This window comes from Muscardinus avellanarius (assembly GCF_963383645.1).
Source record: "Muscardinus avellanarius genome assembly, chromosome: 11".
Taxonomy (NCBI): domain Eukaryota; kingdom Metazoa; phylum Chordata; class Mammalia; order Rodentia; family Gliridae; genus Muscardinus; species Muscardinus avellanarius.
The window spans coordinates 9,372,815-9,396,596 of NC_137797.1; the positions used below are offsets into that span (position 1 = coordinate 9,372,815).

Here is a 23,782-nt window from a genome sequence, read left to right on the forward strand (position 1 = left end):
TCATCTTGTCATGGGTGCCACGTAGTTGGCAGGGAAGAGGCCCAGCTTGTTGTGCAGGCGGCCGGTCCACCAAGAGGGGTTGGAGCTGTCCAGGACCTCCACCACCTCTCCACTGCGGAATCCCAGCTCGTCCTCCTCAAGGGCTTCAAAGTCGTACAGCGCCCGGGCCCACCGCACACGCTGTGGGGAACAGAGATGCTTCGTGAGCCTGGCTGGCGGGCTGGCCTCCACATCACATCCTGCGGCAGGCCCTGCACGCGCAGCCAGAGCTCGCAGCTTGCCAGAACTTTCCAGCTTTGTTCTTGAGGCTCAGGACTCTGAGCGTGTGTGTGTGTGTGTGTGTGTGCGTGTGTGTGTGTGTGTGTGTGTGTGTGTGTGTGTGTTTTGTGGTGCTGAACCAGGGCCTTGTGCATGAAGGGCAAGTACTCCACCCCAGCCTTGACACTCAGGATGTTCATGGGCAGAGATATTTTTCTCCAAGGCCCCCAGGCAGCCATCCCTAACTACTCTCCCCACACCCATAGGTGGTAGTTTTATTTTCTCTAGGTAAAAAGCAGAATGGGAACGTGCCAAAAGTAGCAGCCTTCAGGGTTAGTGTGTTCCAGTGCTGAGTTGAGATGGGTTGAGCCAGGCGTGGTGGTGCACGCCTGTAATCTCAGTATTTGGGAGGCAGAGTCAGGAGGATCACAGGTTCCAGGCCACCCTCAGGAACTTAGCGAGGCACTCAGCAACTTAGTGAGACTGTGTTTCAAAATAAAAATAAAAAGGGCTGGGGGTGTAGTTTGGAGGTATAATGCCTTTGGGTTCAATTCTCAGTATCAAAAAGAGAGAAAGAGAGAGAGAGAGAGAGAGAGAGAGAGAGAGAGAGAGAGAGAGAGAGATGGGCCATAAGGATAAAGGCCACCAACTTCCCTATTTCTCACTCCCAGACTAGACCCAAGAAACAGGAGAACAGGAGAACAGAGCAAGTCCAGGGGGTTCCTGGGACAGCTGGCTCACCCCTGCCATGTGGAGTTGTGCAGGGTCTGTGTGTCTCCGATGCATGAGGGCCGCGTTCACCTCGCTGCTGGCGCCTGGGCCACAGTGCCCGTCATGTATGTCCAGGCTGCCTCCCCGGCGTTCCTGCGACAGATGTGACAGTCCCTGTTATCCTGCCGCCAGGGGCACCCGTCGCAGGCTCGGCTGGTGCCTTTCGGGGTGCTCTGGACACAGTCAGGATCCAGAACTGTTTGCTGAGCGTGAGCAGGAGCTTGGGCGATGGAGAGAAGGGTGGAGGGACGAAGGGCCCTGAGAGTCTGAGGGAAAAGATGATGACTGGTCTCACTGACTCAATTCAGGAGTAGTTTTAGGGGAGTCTCATGCCACTGTGCCTTAGGCACCTAAGAAAATTTATGTTCTTTTCCTCTTAAAACAGCAGCAGCAACAACAGAACTATTCACTAGGCGGCTGTTGTGTGTCTAAAACTGTCCCAGACACGAGGGATGTGATGCTGAAGTGGTCTCTGCCTCCACGGAGTTCCAGTTCCAGGGGAGCCCAGAGTGTCTGCGTGCGCCTGGGTAAACTGGGGCGGCGTCGCTCACGAGGGGGCAATGCTTCAACCCCAGCTCGGAGGAGGACTGGTCAGGGAAAAGCCGTCTGGGCAGAGGGAGCAAAGTATAGAAAGCACACAGCCGGGCGTGGCGGCACATGCCTGTAATGCTAGGACTTGGGAGGCTGAGATAGGAGTGCGGGGTTGAGGCTAGCCTCAGCAACTTAGTGAGACCCTGTTTCAAAACAAAATATAAAAAGGGCTGGGGGGTGTAGCCCAGTAGTAAATCAATCAATCATTAATTACAATCCACACAGACATGAGAGAAAAGGCTGTGGGCCATCCAGGTAACTAGAGGCGCAGCTGGGATGTCATGTGTGTGAAGGGGAAGTGGCTGCTGGTGGTGGTGGGAAGAATGAAGCTAGGGAAATAGATGCAGCAGCTCACAAAGGGCCCTGTGTGCCCTGTAGGAATTTAGAAGTGATGTTGTCTAGCCGTATTGTCTATCTCTGTACGCCGCCTGAAATCCCATCTGGTACAGGCGGGGTATAAATAAATAAATAAGTAAATAAGCAAAGCTCTATTGTGGGTGTTAATCCTTTTTTCTTGTGGATCCCACAGCCAGATCGGTTAAGGGACATTCATAGATTTGGAATTCTGCTGATACGAATATGAGACAATTGTTCTGAGTCCTCATGGGAAGTGTGTGTGTGTGTGTGTGTGTGTGTGTGTGTGTGTGTGTGTGTTCAGGTAGGGAGCCGTTTAGTTCACAGAAACTTCTTTGCTAAGAGCAGTGCCTGCATTTCAGCCACCTGGGGGCGGGGCAGGAGCTCCTTCACTGGCCCTGGGAGACCCTGAGAGGTCGGGCCTGGCCTGACGCTGGTCTGCCTGGTCTGCCGTTACCTGATGAGCGTGGTGGTGCTGCAGGTACCGCTGCTGCGGGGGTGGCGGCTGGTGCTGCTGGTACTGGGAGGGAAGGGAAGGAGGGTGATCCGACAGCTTCCGGTTCATCAAAGGCCGTATTTCTTCCCCCACTGCCCCACTGAGGTGTGGGCCTCCCTGGGACCTCTGGTCCAGGCTGTTGCCCCGGCGACCCTGGGAGAGAGAATAGAGATGTTGCAGATGCGTCCTCTTCCCAGATCCCCTGGCCCGACCCCGTCCTTCAGAAAGCTTCTCGACTTTGCTCACTATGGCTCCAAGAAACAGCAGTGGGCTGGGTGAGCACTGTAAAGAGAACTGACGGCTCGGATCGCTCCACTTCCAGACCTGGCCTCTGCAGTCTCCAGCTGCTCCCGTTGGAGGAGTCCCCATCTCTGAATGTGGTTCCCATCAGCCATTTCCTCATGGGTTTGTTTCTCTCTGGGTGATCAGGCTTAAATGTTCCCTTTTCCTGACACAATGCCACCCTTCCTTATCACAGGTTGCCACATGTTGGACACCCTACCCTCCAGATAAGCTCTGCTGTTGACTTTGTCTGATTTTGAGCTGTCATTTACAGCTGGTGATAGAGACCCAATAGCCAGCATTCTGTCTGCACCATGGAAACCAGGCTGGGTGGGGGCAAGTCAGGAACGAGCAAGGTCTTTCTACTTCCTGTGGTAACAACTGGTGAATCAGGAATACTTTATTATTATTTTTATTTAACCAACTACAGTCCTGGCCTTGGTATATGCTGGCACTTTACAGATAAATATTGACTCATTTAACCTAGGTATATGCGATTTTATATTGCCTCTGTTATCTCTGAACGCATATCCTAGTAAATTAATACCTTCGTCCGTTTCCTGGTTAAAATAATTCACTAGGTTTTGGTTCACCTTTGTTTTTCTTCCTGAACTTTTGTGTGCACATGGTGGGAACACCCTTTTCTCTTTGAGTGTAACTTCTCAGCCTTAAAAAACACGGCCAGCTGTGTGGAAGGGAGGCTTTCTTTACCTCCACAAAGCACATGCTGCTTTTCTAACAACCTGTGTCTAGGATTACAAGTATTCTAGACAGTGCTTCTTCCTGTAATACCTGTCTCTTATACTTGTGTTTTTTTTTCCTTTAAAAATAATTTATATATTGTATGTGTGTGTGTACAGGTGGGGACAGAGGACCATTTCCTTAGCACCTACTTCGGGCCAGATTCTGTGCATGGCTATTACTATATTATATTTAATCCTTACAAGAGCCCACTGAAGGATGTATTATTCTCTCCATTCACTCTACAAATCGGAAAACTGATCCTTATAGCTGAGCACGGTGGTGCATGTCTGTACTTCTAGGTCTAGGGAGGCTGAGACAGGAGGATTACAGGTTTGAGGCCAGCCTCAGAAACTTAGAAAGGCCTCAGGAACTTAGTGAGATCCCCATTTAAAAACTAAAGTGAAGCCGGGCTTGGTGGCACACGCTTGTAATCCCCGCGCTTGGGAGGCGGAGACAGGATTGCACAGGTTCAAAGTTCGCTGGCTTAGGAGATCCTGTTTCCAAATAAAAATATTTAAAAAAAAATAGGTCTGGGAGTGTAGCCCGGAGGTAGAAGGGTTTCCAGGAACCCCAGAACCACCAAAAAAGAAAAAACAAATAAAAAATAAAAAATAAAATGGGTTGGGGTGCAGCTTAGAGGTAGAATGCCCTGGATTCAATACTCAGTATAGAAAAAAAGAAAAAGTAAAAGAAGCACTCTATCTCTGAGCTACACCCCTGTACCCACCCCCCTCTGGCTCTCTTTTTATTTTTTTGGTTGTTTTGAAGCACACTATCACTAAGTTGTTGAGAGCTTTGCTAAGCTGGCTTGAAGCTATGATCTTCCTATTTTAGCGACCCAAGTGCTGGGATTACAGGTATGCACCACCGTGCCTGGCTAGGGCTTCTTAACTTGACTAAGTATATGAGTAGTTGGTGATTAAATCAGTTATTTAAGCTGATGTTTTTCTACTAAATAATGCTCTATATTACAAACAGTTGCAAAAGTAAGAATCCCAGATCATTCTTCTCCTCCAGTGCCCTCCCAAATTCACAGCAAGACTATCTAAAGCCCCCTGCTGCCCTGCTCCAGGAGCCCAGCTGCCCTGTGTAGCCCCGTTTGTAGCCCTGACTGTGCCTGGGCAGCTCCTGAGCTGGGCTGAAAACTGTCATTTTTCAGTGTCTATGAGTCATAGCACCCCTATAAAGCTAGCGTTATGGAGCATTTGCAGTGATTCAGAATGATGTAAGAGAGAGGGCGCATCATATCCTCTCACCTTCACAAGCCTCTGTGGGGTGGGTGTGTTACTCTTATGCCCATTTTATGGATAAGAAAATTGATGGTCAGAGAACTTTGCAAAGTCACATAGCTAGGAAGCGTTAAGCTAGGAGGGGAACTGAGATCTGACCTCAGCATTATCCCGCCTTACAAAAGACTCTGGGGCTCTGTCCCCCTAAATGCATTTTCTGGGTGCTTAGGTGGGATCTTGGGCAGCCTAAAGTCTCCAGGCGGGGGTTGGTTGGGACTTGAGCGTACCTGATCTTCTCGGGCTCTGTCCCTCAGGAAGATCTGCTTCTGTTTGGAGATGGAAGTCGTCCTGTAGTAATCCACCAGCTTATTCAGGGAGGGAAACTTCTCAGTCCACAGGAAGTAATTGCCCTTGTTGTCTCGCATGACCTTGAAGTGCTGAACATCATCCTCGTGCCTGGAGATGGAGGCAAACCCAAGGGGCACGTGATGCGGTGTCCACGTCCTGCCTCCAGGACTCGGCACCCAGGGACGGTGCCGTTCTGCTTGGGCAGGAAGTGTGGACATAGATGGCCCGCCTATCACTGGGCAGGCAGGTTGGTCCAGCCGAGCTCCAGCAGGAGGTTTGTAGGAGGGACCACTGAGGAGACCAGGTAAATGAGAGGGGTTTACATCAGCAGAAAGTAATCAGATGAGCTGGAATCTGTCTTGGAAACTGGAGCCAACACTTACAAGAAAAAAAAAAATGTTCCAAGAGCCTTAAAGACTAAGAGGTGGAGGAGATTTTCATAATGTTTATTTGAAATGTAGCAATGCCTGAGTCCTGTATTGTGCTAAGGACTCTGCAGCAGGGGAGTTTATCTTTCTGTTATTAGAGAACTTTGAACCATCTTCTTTAAGCCTAAAAGGTAGCCCTGGTCAGTAAGGAGTTACTCTCTTCCCTAAGGCATTGGTCATCGTTCTTCTCTATGTAATGAGGATTTCTTGATCTTGGTTTATGTTTTGCATAAATACAATGACAAATCATTTTGAGCATTTTTGGGGAAAAGCAGCATATAGAGTTGTAGCGTTTGACTGGAAGACTCTGGAGACTGGCTAGCCTTACTTCTCCATTTCACTGCAGAGGATGCTGAGGCTCAGGGGCACAGAGTTTGGTCAAGGTCACCATGAGTGAGTGACAGTGTCGAGATGAAAGCCCGGATCTCTAGTGCCAGTCTGACGAACCTGGGCTGTTGTACCACATAAACATGCTAATTTTTAATCATCATCATCATTATTATTGTTATTATTTTGTACTGGGGGTTGAACCTAGGGGCTTTCAACCCCTGAGCTACACCCTCAGCCCTATTTATTTTATTTTATTTAATTAATTAATTTATTTATTTATTTTTGTGGTACTGGGGTTCCTGGAAGCCCTTCTACCTCCGGGATACACTCCCACGGGCTACACTCCCAGACCTATTTTTTAACATTTTTATGTGGAAACAGAGTCTCTTAAGCCAGCAAGGCTGGCTCCGAACCAGCGCGATCCTCCTGTCTCCACCTCCCAAGCGCGGGGATTACAATCTGCGCCACCACGCCCGGCAGCCCTATTTATTTTAAAACAGTCTTGTTAATTTGCTGAGGCTACAATTTAAACCTGCAATCCTCCTGCTTCAGCTTCCCAGTTACCAGAATCACCAGTGTGCACCACCATGCCTGGCTTAATTTCTTTTAGATCAGTACTTTTTTGATACCGGTCTAGACTCCAGTGATGGGGCACCTTTGTACCAGGGGTGGAGATACTGGATTTTATCCATCTAAAAGGAGGAGACCGGGCTTTTGTTATCATTTTCAGTCTTACTCCCTCAGTGAGTCATTGTCTTTTGGATATAAAGTTTATTTCTCAAACAGACATACATTTCTATCTAAAGATCCACGGGCACTCATGATACCAATGGCTTTCTGCAGCAGGAGGGCCAAGAGTTCAAAGGATTTGGAGAGTAGCAACGCTGCCAAGGCTAGCAGAGGTATTTTAGGGATGGGTTTAGGGTCTGTGTTCAGAGGACAAATGCTTTTTCTTTTTCTTTTCTTTCTTTCTTTCTTTTTTTTTTTTTAGTACTGGGGATGGAACCCAAGGGCATTCTACCTCCAAGCAACACCCCAACCCTATTTTTTATTCTTTATTTTGAAACAGGGTCTCACTAAGTTGCAGAGGGCCTCGCTAAGTAGCTGAGGCTGGCTGCAAATCTACAAGATCCTCCTGTCTCAGCCTCCCAAAGGCTGGGATTAAAAGTGCGAGCCACAACGCCCGGCCCAGAGGACAAATTCTAACCCTCACTGTCGTCTTCTGTGCTGGCATGGCTCATGGCTGAGTGAAGCCGAAGGCTGTACAGTGGCCTCTTACTTGACTGTTTTGGTATAGTAACCGAGACAGCGGTCACAGCATGCTCTTCTCCTGGTTTGAGGGCCACTAACAGAAACTTTTGCATGTGTCTGTATGTGTGTGTCCATGTGTGCATGCATGCACGGGGGATTGAACCCAGGGGCATTCTACCTCCAGGCTACATCCCCCTACCTCTGAGCTACACCCCCAACTCTATATTTTAATTTTGAAATAGAGTCTCACCTGTTGTGCAGGGCTTTGCTAAGTTGCTGAGGCTGGCCATGAACCCACAATCCTCATTTCAGCCTCCCAAGTACTGGGGTTACCAGCATGCACCACTATGCCTGGCTTCATTTTTTTAATTTGGAAACACGGTCTCACGAAGTTGCTGAGACTGGCTTTGAACCTACAATTCTCCTGTCTCAGCCTCCCAAGTACTGAAATGACAGATCTGTGCCACCATGCCCAGTAAACAGAAGCTTTCTTCACACTAAGATTTTATGGTTCAATTCATAATCATTACTATGAACAGGAGGCAGAAATTTTCTTATTAGTGGCACTGGGGATTGAACCCAGGGGCATTCTACCTCTGAGCTACACCTCCAGACCTATTTTTTTTTATTATTTTATTTTGAATCAGGGTCCCTCTAAGTTGCAGAAGGCCTCACTAAGTAGCTAAGGTTGGCCGCAACCCTGTGATCCTCTTGTCTCAGCCTCCCAAATACTGGGATTACAAAGTGTGTGCTGCCACACCTGGCTTGTATATTATAATTATTTATCTACTGTCCTTTTGTCAAAGAACTGAAGGTGTGAAACATGAGCCTTTTCACTCCCCTAAGCTGCAGCAAGGACACGGGGGTGGCAGAGGTGACCGGGTCTATGGACGTAGAATGACCTGGCCGTTGCCTCCAGTCCCGGGAACAGAAGGTGACTCAGGCTCCAGATCCCGGCCTCTAGTGTTTCAGACCCGGAACAAGAGCAAGAGGAGAATTACAACTGGCTCCTAGTTATCTGTGCCCACGACAGAAAGCAGATGCACCAAGAAATAAAAATGATTTTGCTTTAGAATATGTCATGCTACATTCCCCCAGAAGATATAAAATAGAGCTTATTGTGATAATCACCACAGCAAGAGCCCATCTTGCCTCAGTACCAGGAAAGAGCTTGGCAGAAATCAAGGCTGATCATTTGGTAGAATTCCTTTTTTTTTTTTTTTTTTTTTTTTTGGTGGTACTGGGGTTCCTGGAAGCCCTTCTACCTCCGGGCTACACTCCCAGACCTATTTTTACATTTTTATTTGGGAACAGGGTCCCTTAAGCCAGCGAGGCTGGCTCCGAACCAGCGCGAACCTCCTGTCTCCGCTTCCCAAGTGCGGGGATTACAAGCGTGCGCCACCACGCCAGGCAGGTAGAATTCCTTTCAATTGAGGAAATATAAACCATAATTCCTAAGTGAAAAAACCCAGGATCACGGCTGTGCAAACCAAAGGCACCGAGAGATGCCTTTCAATCTAACAAATTACCCAGTCCCACTTATAATCAGGGCCCTTAAGAAGTTTGACTTGTAAAGCTTATTAGCAGTGCAAAATTTCACTAATTAAAACCTAATGAGTTTAGAATTTGTGATACATTAATATTAATCTAAAGTTTATATCGCCCATCTATGAAAAGGAAAGTTTCAGCTGGGGAAAATTTAGTTTAAGCAAGATTGCCAAGGCAAAGCTAAAAAGACCAAGCCATTTGCAAGGGCCCTGGAGGCGCGTGTGCCAATAAATGATTGATGCTGCCTCTGTTTCAAACACTCCGTTCTTTTTAAATGACGGGATGAGCCGGGCGTGGTGGTGCACGCTTATCATCCCCGCGCTTGGGAGGCTGAGACACGGGGATCACCCAAGTTCAAAGCCAGCCTCAGCTACTGAGTGAGGCTCTCAGCAACTTAGTGAGACCCTGTTTCCAAATAAAATATAAAAATAGGTCAAGGAGTATAGCCCGGAGGTAGAAAGCCCCTGGGTTCCATCCTAAGTACCACCAAAAAAAAAAAAAAAAAAAAAAAAAAAGACAGGATGGCTGAAGTTTATACTTGTGATTAGATTTTTGTACTTGAAGGAATAAAGCAGCAAAATCACGCGAACAGCCCCGACCAGAACTTCCTGCTGGTGAACTTGACAGGAGGGTTTAGTGTACAGGTTTTCCCGACCTGCTATCAGCTCTATTGCGCTTTCGTATGTGGTCACCGGGCCTGACTTGCCGTCGCTGACAGGCTGACCACACGCGCTGTGTCCGAGACCTGGGGCTGCTCATCGGGGGCCGTGTCACGCCTGGCCGGGGCTGAGTCATTTCCTCCTGGGTGCTGCACAGCAGTGAGGTTTCTCAACTAGTCACCGCCCCCAAGTGGGCGCTGCCGCTCGGCTCTGCTCTGGGGCGGTGCTGTGTCCAGGCTGCTGCACTTCCTGCCCAGCCACAGACAGCCAGGTAGGCTTCCTGCAGCAGCAACCTCAGAGCCCGAATCTTCTCTCTCCTTTTTTCTTTTTTTTTTTTTTTTTGGTGGTACTGGGGGTGGAACCCAGGGGCCTTCTACCTCTGGGCTACACTCCCAGACCTATTTTATATTTTTTTATTTGGAAACAGGGTCTCACTAAGTTGCTGAGAGCCTCACTCAGTAGCTGAGGCTGGCTTCCAACCTGTGCGATCCTCCTGTCTCAGCCTCCCAAGCGCGGGGATTATAAGCGTGCGCCACCACGCCCGGCTTTCGCTCTCCTTTCTTCCCCCCTTTGGTACTGGGGATTAAACCCAGAGGCATTTTCCTGTGAGCTACACCCCAGTCCTTTTTAGTTTTTGTTTGTTTGTTTGTTTTTGTTTTTCAGTAATGAGGATGGAACCAAGGGTATTCTACCTCTGAGCTACACCCCCGGCCCTATTTTTTATTCTTTATTTTGAAACAGGGTCTCACTGAGTTGCAGAGGGCCTAAGTAGCTGGCTGCAAACCCCAATCCTCCTGTCTAAGCCTCCCAAATGCTGGGATTACAAGCATGAGCCACTATGCCCGGCTCACAGCCCTTTTTAGTTTTGATTTTGAAGCAGAGTCTTGCTATATTGCTGAGGCTGGCCTCAAACCTGTGATCCTCCGGTATCTGCCTCCCTCTTCAGACATACATCAGTAGAAACAGAAAAGGTTAAGACTTATGCCTCCGGGTGGATGCGTTCATACGGGAGCTCCTTTCTTCCTCCTCCCCTCCTTCCTTCCACAAAGATTCCTTGATCATCTACAGTACGCAAGACTGTCAGGACACAAAGAAGAGGTAGATAAAAATCCTGCTCTTCCACAAGCACCTGGGTGGGAAGGGGAGGCAGATCAACGGACACATGATTCTGAACCCAGACCACATGTTCTGGGAAGGAAATGAACAACAGCCCAGTTGATGTCACCCGTCTCGGTCCCCTTAGCCACCAGGCTTCTGATCCCTGCGTCACGGCTGAGAGGCCAACTCGTGCTTCCGCAGCCTGGGGAGCTATGGGCGAGAAGGGTCAGAGTGGTGTCAGGAGCGGCCAGTACCTGACGGAGATGGAGAAGTCCCCTGGCGAGCTCTGGCTGGCCCGGATGATGAAGGAACCAACGCCCTTGCCCATGAGCAAGTTCTCTGCCTGGTGTCGCGAGAGCCCTTCGTGAAACCACCTACGGGGGAGACACAGAGGGTCCTTTAAGGCGTACGATGGTGAGGGGGAGAGAAGAGGTGATCCAGGGGTGGGGGACCGGGGAGTGCAGGGGAGGACCAGAGGGCCAGGTCCTTTCTGAAAACCAAGAAAACCTCGAAGCAGTTTTCAGAGAAAGCAAATGAGCTTGATTCACCCTCTTTGTCCCTTCCCTCCAGGAGAAGCCTCTCTTCCCTTGGAAAACCTGAATCCTGGGGCAGTGTGGGCCTGTGAGGGCCAGGAAAGAGCTGCAGGAGCCCAGCGTGGTGGTGCACCCGCCCCGCCACCATAATCGCAGTACTTGGGAGGCTGAGACAGGAGGATCGCAGGTTCGCGGCCAGCCTCAGCAAGTAGTGAGGCCCTCTACAACCTAGTGAGACGCTGTTTCAAAATAAAAACTAAAATAGTTCTGGGGGTATAGCTTGAAGGTAGAAGGCTCCCAGATACCATCTCTAGTCCCTCCCCCCTCACAAAGAGCTGCAGGGACAGACGATGCAAAGGTGGGGGGGCTGGTTGGCCCCGGGGCTGGGGCACCAGGCCCAGCAGACTGGCCAGGCCTGGGATGCTTACCCCCAGGCTACACCCAGTGACTTGGAGACCCCTCCCTGAGGTGGTGGAGGGAGTTCCAGCCCAGGGACTGGGGCTGCCTGGAGCAAAAGGAGGTTCTGCTCAGGGTGCCAGGCAGAAGCTGCAAGGCACCCCAGCCTCCCAGGCACCCAAGACACCCAGGCAGCTCTGCACAAACTGGAGATGAGGGCGGCGGCGGCAGCCAGACTTCAGCTTCTGCGGCCAGCTCCTTCTGATTCCTTTGTGAACAATTCTCTCTGCTTCAGGACACCCCCCACCCCCGCAGCGTGGGCATATAAAAAGCCACAGTCACTCTGGGCAGGGCAACAGTGGCTTCAGCCTGAGGGCAGGAGGCCAGAAACCTCTCTCAGCTGGAAAGGCGAAGGAAGGTTTGTAATCACTCGGTGGCCAAAGGTAGGACTGTGTCAACCGCTTCAAGGTGGCAGCTCTGATTGCTGCCACCAGAGGCTAATACACAGGTCCCCTTAAGGTTAGCACCTGATAGATAGGTCTCTTCTGGATTCCGCTGTGAGCCTCCCCTCCCCTCTCCTCCTCCTCCTCCTCCTCCTCCTCCTTTTTCTCTTTTCTTCTTGCTCATTCTTCTTATTCTCCTCATACTGAGGATTGAACCCAGGGAAATTCTTTTTTTTTTTTTTTTTTGCGGATCTGGGGATGGAACTCAGGGGCATTCTACCTCCGAGCTACACCCCCTGCCCTATTTTTTATTCTTTATTTTGAAACCGGGTCTCACTGTGTTGCAGAGGGCCTCACTAAGTAGCTGAGGCTGTCCGCGAACCGAGATCCTCCGATCTCAGCCTCCCGAATGCTGGGATTACAAGCATGCGCCACCACACCCGGCTCGAACCCAGGGAAATTCTACCTCTGGATCTATACCTTCAGCCCTTTTTAAATTTTTTTCTGTTTTGAAACAGGGTCTCCCCAGGCCATTGAGGCTGGCCTCAAAGCTATGATCCTCCTGTCTCAGCCTCCCAAGCACTGAGATCACAAGTGTGTACCCAGTTTATTCTCTTGCTTTCTAGGGCTGGAGAAGCTGGATTCCCCGGCAGGGATGTGCTTATCCAGAGCTGGGCCACAGGGGAAGGCTGGTTGTGCCCTCGGGGGGGCTGGCAGCAGGGCTTCCTCTGGTGGCCTGGAGATCCTGCCAGAGAAGTGGCCACACACTTTTGCAGGGCTAGACAAGTGGCCGCCACATCACTGCAGTGTGTAGGAACCATAATGGGGATGGGGAAGAGGGCAGTGTGCTCCGGGCTGTGACTTAGAAGAGACATCAGATGCTAAGGGGATCTAGAAAACTAGATTTGCTTTCTAACTGGCATTTCTTTCAAGAGTTCTGGAAATTTCCACACTCCACATATTAGTTACAAGAGGCCAGGGTTTATTTATTCCCAATCTTTCCAAAGCTACTCAGTTCACTGTGGCCTTGGGTTCCAGAGAGAACTGGAGGCAGGAGTTGGAAGCAGTGAACACAAACAGTTCTTTTGAGGAAATGAAGGGGTAGCTGGAGGGCCCGGGGATGGAGTTCTTTGGTTCTGGCTTGCGTTTCTTTTTGGCGAGTGAGCCGGGAGAGACCGCAGCATGTGTGTTTGCTGATGGGAAGGATCCAGCAGAGAGGGAGAGAGAGTGGGTGTGGGAGAGGGGGGGCTTCTGCTGGAAGCCGGGCAGCTCCTCCCAGGCAGCTGCAAGGAGGCAGAGCGGCTCTGGCAGTTGCGGGAGGTGGTGGGTGGGTGGGTGGGTGGGTGGGGCAGCCCAGGGAGCCTCCTTCTGGCGGCTTCCGCCTCCCAGTTGCCCCAGTGCCTGGAAGCAGGATAGAAGCCCAGGGCGGGGCTGGGTGGGGGCTGCAGGTTGGAGAAAGTGCCAAGTGTTTGCCTCGCAGATCTCTGGGCAGTCTCCTGGCCCAGTGAGGTCCCTCTTCTGGTTCATGGTCAGTGCTGGGTCACTGAGAGCCGAGCTGCTGTGCTTCGTGGGGGTCTCAAGACCACTTCCGCTTTCTCACAAACCTTTGCTGTTGAGTTAGCCCCTGGCTCTGAGACAAGGCTAGATTTCTGTCTAACCCTCGTGGCCAATTCTTAGACAAATGGGACCAACCTCAGTGTTTCCTCTGTCTGGAGGAAAATCCCTGCTCCCCCCACCCCTTCTCTTTCTGTGGCGAACATTTATTTTTTATTTTTTATTTTTATTTTTTGGTGGTACTGGGGTTCCTGGAAACCCTTCTACCTCCGGGCTTCACTCCCAGACCCATTTAATGTTTTTATTTGGAAACAGGGTCTCCTAAACCAGCGCAGCTGGTTAAGAACCAGTGCGATCCTCCTGTCTCCGCCTCCCAAGCTCGGGGATTACAAGCGTGCCACCACACGCCCAGCTGTGAGCATGTTTTACGGAAGGCAGGGAGTGTCCACACCGTTAAAGGAGAGAGCTGTCTGCGATCCCTGGTTAGAGTAAACAAAGGGCTGAGTGGTCATAGAAAGGCATCTTCAAGTAGCAGCTTTTTTTTTTTTCTGTGTGTGTACGTGGTGCTAGGAACTGAACCCAGGAGCATCCTACCTCTGACTTACATCCCCAGCCCTACTTATTTTTTATTTTGAAACAGGGTCTCACAAAATTGCTGAGGACCCTGCTAAGTTTCTGAGGCTGGGCTCAAACCTGTGATCGTCTTGTCTCTGCCTCCCAAGTACTGAGATCACAGGCACGCGCCACCATGCCTGCCTAAAGTAGCAGCTTTTGAAGTAGGGTGGCCAACAGTGCTCCTTCTGGGATTCTTGGAAACCCTCTGGTAGCAATTATTATGACTGATTTAAAATTTAAACCTATTTTATAAAAACTTAAAATAGGCTCTAGGTGCACCCGGTGTAAACTTCCAAAGGGAACGGCCTGAATGCACCTCTTGCTTCCGCCCCGGCCTTCCGCTAGGAGGAGCCTGAGGAAGCTTCTAGAGGGAGCGCTCTAGAGGAAGCCATGTTTGACAGTGTCTCGGGTATGCAGGTATAATTTTAGTGATGACTGAAAAAGTAGGAGCGTGTGTGGGTAGACCCATCTCAGCAGGCTAGAAATACTTACTCAGGAAACTGGATGTCTATAAAATTCTTGGGCACGTATCCTTCTTGGCTCCCAAGCTCCGCCTTGAGCCACTCTTCTTGACTACTTAAGACCTACATGGAAGAGTGCAAAGGACAAAATCACGGCTGGGGACGCACGGCAGCACGAGGAAGGGGCTGTGGGCCGAGGGTGCTCTTTAGGACTTACAGCAAAATACGCTCAAGGAACTAGACAGTAGGATCACCGCCGTGCCGGTGCGGGTGCGCGGGGCTTATCATTGGAGTTGGTCTCTCTCTTTCCCCCTCCCTCCATCCCTTCCTCTTTCTCTCTCTCTCTCTCTCTCTCTCTCTCTTTTTGGTATGAATGCCATTCTACCTCTCAGCTATGCCCCTTAGGCCCCCCTTTTGGTAAAATTGGAAACATGGTTCTGTTAGGTTGCTCAGAGTCTCATGAAGTTGCTGAGGCTGGCCTTGAACCTGCAATCCTTCTGTTTCAGCCTCCCAAGTACTGGGATTACAAGCATGCACATCTGGCTGGAGTTTGGCTTCTCTTGACTCCAAGTTATTTCTGTCCGCTGTGCCGTCCACCTGTGTCACCCCATTGGAGCCCGGCCTCCCAGAGCCAGCGCCCAGGGACTTCCCTGGAGCCCTTCCTTCCGCTACTGTGGGAATTCCTTTGTCCTAAATCTTGATACCTTCAGTTCCTCATCCGGGAAGATGGTGAGAAGGCAGGCATGGCTACTCCGTGGTCTTTTGTTTTTTCTTTCTTTTCCAAGTTACCCATGAGAATTTTATTTTATTTATTTTTGGTGCCGGGGATTGAACCCAGAGGCATTCCACCTTCAAGCTACAACCCCAGCCCTATTTTTTATTCTTTATTTTGAAACAAGATCACATTAAGTTGCGGAGGGCCTCACTAAGTAGCTGAAGCTGTCCGTGAACCACGATCCTCCTGTCTCGGCCTCCCAAATACTGGGATTATAAGCATGGGCCACCATGCTTGGCCCCATGAGAATTTTAAAAATTTAATTTTTTTTTTTTTTTTTTGTGGTACTGGGGTTCCTGGAAACCTTTCTCCGGGCTATCCTCCCAGACCTATTTTATATTTTTATTTGGAAACAGGGTATCTTAAGCCAGCGAGGCTGGCTTCGAACCTGCGCAATCCTTCTGTCTCCGCCTCCCAAGCACTGTGCGCCACCACGCCCGGCAAAAATGTAATTTTTTAAAAACAAGTAGACTAAAACTTGGACCTCCAAGGGGACCTGCTTTGAAAACAGTAACTCTTTATGTTCACGCTCTCTCTGTTTTCACAAATAGCTGGGACAGGATTCAAGATACTCAGATGCCTTTGGTAAACTTGCTTTTAAAGCCAGATCGCGAGCAAACCCAAAAGTTCTGTCTCATTTCTCTGTGGTCCCACCCTGACTGTTACCCCCACACATTGTCAGATTACCCACCCGACTTGGCTGTGGGGCTTCTGGCTGTTTCAGAAAATAAGATTCATGGGCAAAAGAAAAACACTTGCCACCCCGCCGAGAATGCCTGGAGCACAGGCCTAGGCGCAGTGTGGCGCCGGACGAGAAGGGCAGAGCAGAGATGGGCAGAACCTGACTGCCAGGAGCGCGGGAGGCAGCCCCCAGGAGCCCTCCTGCTTCAGGGCTTTGATAAGAACCCTTGCTATTGTTTTATTTAGCACTGGGGATTGAACCCAGGGACATTCTACCTCCGACCTACACCCCGGCCCTTTTTGATTTTTCTATTTTTATTTTGAAACCAGGTCTTGTTGAGTTGCTGAGGCTGGTCTACAACCAGTGATGTTTCTGTCTCCACCTCCCAAACCACGCCTGGCTTCCTGGTTATTGTTTACGCTGTTTTAGTTCCTGTTTCTCGTAGCTTGGACATGCCTTAATGGCGTCAAGTACTAGGGAACGCAGAAGACCCGAAGGAGCGGCTACCCGCCCCACGCTGGGTGGGGTGAGGCCTAGCCGAGGCCCCTGGGGAGGCCGAGGGGCGTGGTGCATCCTGGGAGTAAGTGCTCCCTGGCTGGGGTTAGGAAGTGCTCCCTGGCTGGGGTTTAGGAAGTGCTCCCTGGCTGGGGTTAGGAAGTGCTCCCTGGCTGGGGTTTAGGAAGTGCTCCCTGGCTGGGGTTTAGGAAGTGCTCCCTGGCTGGGGTTAGGAAGTGCTCCCTGGCTGGGGTTTAGGAAGTGCTCCCTGGCTGGGGTTTAGGAAGTGCTCCCTGGCTGGGGTTAGGAAGTGCTCCCTGGCTGGGGTTTAGGAAGTGCTCCCTGGCTGGGGTTTAGGAAGTGCTCCCTGGCTGGGGTTTCGATGGCGAATCCGGGAGTAGGAAGAGGGAAAGTTAGAAGCACGCAGGGCCTCGTGGGCCCACGTCGAAGAGTTTGTATTTTTTCTTGAAATTTATGGAGAGCCAGGAGAGGATTTTAAGCAGGGATGTAACAGTAAGAATGAGAGTTAGGAAAGAGCTCTGCATCATGGGAGAAGATGAACAGGGGCGGGGTAATGCCAGAGGAGGAAGAGGGAAGCGGACTGGCCCCCCAGGCGAGAGAAGGTGGGTTTTTGAGGGATCAGGAGCCACTGGGCGGGATTTCGTGACAGTTTTGGGGAGCCGCCGGAGAAGGGGGCCCTGGAATGACTCTGGCTTTCTAGCTGGGAGACTGGGTGGGTGGAGATGATTGTACCGAAATAGAAAGGAGGAGGAGGAGGAGCAGGAAGGACTCATGGACTTCAGATTGTGTGCGCTGAATTGAGTTGATTCTTCCAACGAGAAGAGCTCAGGGAGCAGGTAGTGTGTGCGTCGGGCTCAGGAGACAGATGGCGCCGGAGACTGCCATTCCAAAGTCATCTGAAGGGTGTGGCGTTGAGGTCATGGGTCCCTTGGGTTTCTCTCTCCCAGAGAGATCTGGGAGGAGAACTGCGGAGAGCGGCTTGCTGGAGAAGCAATGGTGACCCTGGAAATTGAACTCGGGGCATTCTACTTCGGAGCTATTTTTAAATTTTGAAACAAGTCTCACTATGTTGCTGAGGCTGACCTCCAACCTGTGATCCTCCCGTCTCAGCCTCCCAAGTACTGAGTTTCCAGGCATGCACCACGCCTGGCTTCATGGTTGACCTATTTCTATCACTACTGCTGAGGTGGGAGGGAGGGGGGAGCGCCGGGGCGGGAGGAGAAGGCCTGGATTCCGGCTTGGCTCTGCCACTCGCGTGTGAGTGACGTGACGCTGGGCAAGTCAATCGGCCACCCGAAAACCGGGATAACAATAACCCCGCGCCTCACAGATCTGACGCGAGGATCAAATGAGCCCTGAAAGTCCCTCTCAGGTGTACGCTCTTCTAGAAAATCGGATTCTGTCAAACGCGCTATCTGTATGAGGGCGGCCTCTGGCTCTGAAGGCCACACTGGAAGGTTTATAAAGTTCTTTAAAGCATATCCGCGTGTGTTTTGAATGTAGCCATTTGTTCTGAAGAAACGAAAGCGTGTCCCACATTTGAGTTCGAGAATTGCTGAGAACAGAAAACTTTATAGTTCCTAACTTCAAATGGGGTGTGGGTATCACTGAGGACGCGTAGGTATGTGTGTGCTCAAGGGGGGGCAGATGGCGAGGAGCAAATCTAGGTCAGAGGAAGAACTAGGAGGCCCGCAGCGGCTCCTGCCCGAGCCGCGCTCCCAAGCTCCCCCTCTGCGGCCCTTGCTCCGTACCTCGGGAGCGTGGCGTTTGGCCTGGGTGGCAGATGTCAAATCCAAAGGCGGCTGGGATGAGGGGAAAGTGGTTTATCACAGTACGAATCACACTCTGTACTTGTTCTCTGACCCGAAACCAGCTGTAATTTTAGTCATCACGGCATCTACCCTCCTAACTACAAGCTCTTGAAACAGAAAGATTACCCCCCAATGCCTGCCATTGCTCCACCACCCGGTGCTTGGCCTGAGATTGGGTTTCCAGGAGGTGAATTTACAGGCTTTTTTGGTATATAGGAGGCAAGGTCTTTAAAAAAAAAAATCTCATTTTCTGCAAGGAAAGTATGTGGGGGAGGGGAGGCGATTTCCTCCCCGCGGAGCCTGCCGCTTCCTGTTCCTCTCTTCTCTCCCCACCTCCCGCACCCATCAGGTGACCTGAGCCCGGAGTGCAGCCTGAAGCCAGGAAGTTTTACGCTTAAATTTTGGTGTCTTACTTCTTAAAATTTTCCCTAAGAAAATAATTTTCTGGGTTACATGGCCTGAGAATAAGTTACACGTGGGAAGAGAAAGACCAAAAGTGCAGCTGGAAAACATTTAAAATTGGATGGGATTGCAGCTCTGAGAGGCACGGCAGAAATAGGAGGGATGGAGGAAGTTAATTATGTAGGATTAACTTTTAGCGCTTTTAGGTCTCTGTTTTAGTAAAAAGAAATGGGGTCGAGCTGGACGCATTACAGAGGCAAGTGGAAATGGCCTGGGTCAAGAGACATTTTTCAAAGCTACTGGAAAATTCCAGCAGTAGATTCCGACGAAAGCCTCGTGTGTAGCTACAGGTATGGAGGTTTGTGACATGACGGAAAAATTTCATTCCTGACTTTCCAAACATTTCCCCCAGGAGAACAGAGATCAAGTCCTCGGGCAGGGTTCCTAGTCCACCATCTTATTTGCCATTCTATGCAAGTCAGTATGTGGTAAGCGCCTGCTGTTTGCAATTAGGTGTCAGGAGCACAGAGGTAAATGAGCTGGGGCCTCCACCCGGGAACTCAGTCTGGAGAGGGTGGGTGGTTACTGAACTAGTCAGACACCTTTTGGTAATTTTCTAATGAAAAACTCTAGTCTTCAGCATCGAAGGCCAAACGTGATCAAGGGCGCTCCACAGGGCACTGCTGGGGCCGCCGAGCGCTGGCCTGGCCGAGGATTGTGAGGATCCCTGGGTGCGCTGCCCATCTCGGGATGGGAGGGGCTGGCACTGCAGTGGTCCTGGGGCAGCTGTGGCACAGGCACCGGTGCCATCATGCAGACACTGTGAGCTCAGTTACCAGTTCTGTGTTCCCCTCGTGGCCACTACAGCTGCAATGGGCAGAATTTGCAGAGAGATTGGCTTTCTAAATGAGCGTGCAGAAATGCAATTTAGCAGTTCAAGAACCCTGCACTGGGCACTTATGTGGGGGCCGTGGCTTGTGTTGGGTGCCGGGAAGTCAAAAGGATGAAGCTGGCATGGCTCTGTTCCCAGGAGCTCCCAGTGGAGGGACCCAGTCACCAAACGCCAAGGAGAGCCAGCACTCTGCTGTTGGAGACATGGAGGCAGACAGGCTCCTGCCCTGGCAGGGCCTCCGGTAAGTAGGGTAGCCAGCATGCAAATGGACCGGCAGGAGCCCACAGGGCAAGGGCATAGGTGAGAAGTGTACTCCAGAGCTGCGGCCTCCCACAAATAAGCATCACCGGAAGCAGAATCACAGGTGCCTGGAGATGAACTGTGTGTGGGACGCCGGGGAAGGGCGGAGGAGGAGGGGGAGGACGGAGAGGGCGGGGAGGGCGCGCTCCCTGCACAGGTGGTCGGGCCTGAGTGTGCGGAAAAGGACACTCGGAGGACGGTATGTAGGTTGCGGTGGAACCCGGGGCTGTTAGTACACAAAGATTGTGTGTGTGTGTGTGTGTGTGTGTGTGTGTGTGGCCGCACGCCTGCGCCTGCCTGTGAGCATAATGAGATTGGACAGTACATTGGGGCCAGATGGTTTAGATTTCAATCAATCGGTAATGGGGAACCACTGAATGCTTTCGAGCAAGGAAATGATATGATCTGATTTGTCTTCTAGAAAAATCCTTCAGGGACTAGGATGGAGAATGATTGAAGGAGGAAGAGACAGGAGGCAGTCAGGTCAGTCACGGGGCCTCGGCAATAGTCTGAACATGCAGAGGCAGCAGAATTTTGTCTACTGATAGTATGGCAACCATTTATCGAGCATCTGCTTTGGGCCAGGACCCTGCGGGATAGATACTCCTTCCACTGACGGCAGATGACACTGAAGCTCAGAGAGGGCAGACACCATGCTGAGCCACACAGCCAGCGAGCTGGGAGTGGAACTCACGTCTCGCTGGCTCAAAGCCTGTGCTCCTTTGCACTGCATTATATATTTTTTCCTAGCTAGAAAGCGCTTTCTTAGAAAGACAGTCAAAGCAATGCCTGGTGCTCAGCGGTCAGAGCTCGCCTCGACCCTGGCTGGGTCACAGTCTACCTCTATGAACTTGAACACACAATTTAATCCCTCTGCCTGGGTTTCATATTTGTTAAATGGAGGAAAGTTTTAATCCTATCGCATAGGTTTGCCGAGATGATAAATAATGCCTTCAAACCACCGGCCAGGCCCTGGCCTCAGTGGGGTTCAGGAGACATTGGCTACTGATGACCAGGGCTTGGCAAGGAAGGTTGGGCTGGCTGCAGGGGTGACCGACCTCTGGAGACACTTAGAAGGAGAATGGGGAGTGGCTGGTGAGGAAGTGGGGAAAGTGGCCGAAGAGGTTTGGGTTGAATCTGGACACTGGAGTGAGGGCCGGAGTCCACATGGCCATCTCCAGCAGAAAACTGGAAGTGTAGGTCTGGGGTTCAGGGAAGAGACCAGCGCTGGGGAGAGGGCTCACTGGAGGGCACGGAGGCGGCCCAGAGGGGAGAGCGAAACCAAGAAAAGTGGCTCAGAGCAAGGGAGGAAGCTGGCGTCTCAGGTTAGAGAGAAAGAAGACCACTAAAAAATGAGACCCGACCAGGCATAGTGGTGCACACCTGTAATCTCAGTATTTAGGAGGCTGAAATAGGATTGCAGGTTTGAGGCCAGCCTCAGCAACTTAGCAAGATTGTTTGAAAATAAAAAGGGCTGGGGGTATATAGTTCAGAGGTAGATAGAATGGTTTAATCCCCAGTACAAAACCAAACCAAACCAAAACAAAAAATCATAAGTTGGCTCAGGACGGGAGGAGGAGAGTAAGAGTGGGTCCCACTCAAGCAAGGAGAAGGGCTTCAGGATAGGGGCAGTTAGCAGAGTCACAGTCTACAGGTGTTTTGGTAGGGCTATTATATTTCACATGAAAGAGGTCTCTGGTGGACTTTGAGAGGGTGTCAGCAGGTAAAAGGCAGGTTCCAGAAGGTTCAGGAATGAATGGGAAGGGAAGAAGAGGGTGCCTTGGGTAGAGAGTATTTTTTTTTTAAGTGGTACTGGGGATGGAACCCAGGGGCATTCTACCTCTGGGCTGCACCCCTATTTTCTATTTTCCACTGTTTATTTTGAAACAGGGTCTCACTGAGTTGCAAAGGGCCTCACTAAGTAGCTGAGGCTGTCCATGAACCGTGATCCTCCTGTCTCAGCCTCCCAAATGCTGGGATTGCAAGCGTGCACCACCATGCCGGGCCTGGGTAGAGAATTTTCCCCAGTAAGGGCAAGAAAGCAGAGAAGAGACGTTGGGAAGCAGAGCTGGGGAAGGTTCCTCCTCCTTCACCTTTCTGGAGAATGGGAGAAACTTAAAGGAGAAGTCAGGTGTGTTTGCAAGGGAGGGTGAAGGTGGCAGCTGGCTGCCGGCCTCGTGAGGGGTGGGCGTTCCAGCGTGGTTGGGATACCCCACAACAAAGGGAATGACTTCTCAGCACAGGGCAAGTCCCCCAAGGACTCGCCTGGTCAGCAGCCCAACCCGAACGTCATGCTGGTGAAGCTTCGCCGCTGCACCTTTCCAGCCGAGGGCTGTTCGGAGCTTGTGTCCTGGGAGTGCCAAAATTCCCAAAAAAACTCTTCTATGTGCCTGGGTTCCATGGATACTTGCCCGGTCCCCCATCAAGGCTCTTTATATAGCACATAGTTCTGCACTCTGTGACAGTGGTCACCTTGGGCCACAGGCATCTGAGGGCAGGACCAGGCTCTCTGATGGCGCTCTGAGGCCAGACTGGCCCACTGGCCTCCTGTGCTACCGACTGGCCTCAGGAAGGGCTTGTGTTCTTTTGCAAGGAACAGGGCTGAGCTGGACGTGGTGACACACACCTGTAATCCCAGTACTTGGGAGGCTGAGACAGTTGGATCATAGGTTTGTGGACAGCCTCAGCAATACAGGGAAACTCTCAGCAACCTAGTGAGACCCCGTTTCAAAACAGAAAATAAAAGGGGATAGGGGTTTAGGTTGGTGTTTGAATGCCCCTGACTTCAGTTCCTAGTACCAGAAAATTAAAAAAAAATAAAATAAAAACAAGGGCTAACTTACAGTGTGCGCAGGAAATAATGTGGAAGAAGTCCAGGGTCACTTCAGCCAGGCAAGTGGCTACTACAAGTCAAGTGCAGGCTGAAGACAAGTTTTACGAGCCTCTGAGTGGCCGGAGGGCATGGCCTCTGCGAGCCACACCTGTCCAGCTGCCTTTCCCAAGCTGTCTGCACCGCACGTGCACGCACGGCTTCCCCTGGGCTCTAGCCACACCGATCCGGGGTGCTCCTGCATTCCGCACAGCCCCGTGCGCCCCACTCCTGCTCCTGACATTCCCGACTCCGGAATGTCCTCCCAGAGAGCTCTTCAGAAGGGCGTGTTTCCCCCCCACACCATGAACCTCTCCAGACAGGATGGTGACTTGTGCCAACTCTGTATTTCTGTCACCTAGCCTGGTGCCCAGAATAAACAAAATAAATGTTTGGGTAGAGGTGAACTTTTCTCTTAAGAGGAACTGTGTAGCTGGACATAGTGGCCCACACCTATAATCTTAGTACTTGGGAGGCTGAGACAGGAGGATCACAGGTTTGAGGCTGGCCTCAGCAACTTAGACCCCATTTCAAAATAAAGAAAAAGGGATGGAGGTGAAGCTCAGAGGTAGAATGCCCCGGATTTAAACTCCAGCACCATCACCGCACATAAAAAATAAAGAAGGAAAAAAAATAAAGAAAAAAGTTGCATGCAGTTCTTTGGAGACAAAGGCCATGGATTGTTAGATGGCCCCAGTGGCCAGGCTCAGGGACCTCGACTCTCCAACTCCCCTGGACCCCTCGTCACCTACCTTCAGAATGTCTCCAGCATGGAAGCTCAGCTCATCTTCACCAGAGGCCACGAAATCAAACTTGGCGACAGCTTCCATCTCGTGATGCGAAACTGGAAGAGAAATAATGTGGTCATTGTGCCTTTCCGCCAGGGGAAGGGCCACCGAGCAGATGGCGCTGCCTGGCAGTCTCGGCGGCAGGCAGGACCAGGCTGAACGGGCGCCTGCAGGCCGGAGGCGAGGGCTCCGTGTGCAGCAGGAGCCTTTCAGATCGGGTTCCTGGTTTCCTTCTCAGAATCGCCAGATGCCAGGAGCAGGAAATGCAGGCCAGAGACAGGCTTCCCCCTCTTCTTTCCTCTCCAGCTGCCCGCCCTGGCCTGTCACCTCTGCTGGGGCCTCTCTGTTTCCAGTTGAT

General features: G+C 51.1%; 1 protein-coding gene across 1 annotated transcript; it reads right to left on the bottom strand.

The window, feature by feature from the left end:
* On the bottom strand, positions 1–23,466 carry GRAP2 (GRB2 related adaptor protein 2; the record flags this gene model as incomplete). Its single annotated transcript, XM_080706232.1, has 7 exons — positions 1–180; positions 1,000–1,122; positions 2,432–2,623; positions 5,013–5,181; positions 10,642–10,761; positions 14,421–14,512; positions 23,389–23,466. 7 exons carry the CDS (start codon positions 23,464–23,466, stop codon positions 1–3), a joined length of 954 nt encoding a protein of 317 aa, XP_080562358.1.
* Between the last annotated feature and the right edge of the window lie 316 nt (positions 23,467–23,782).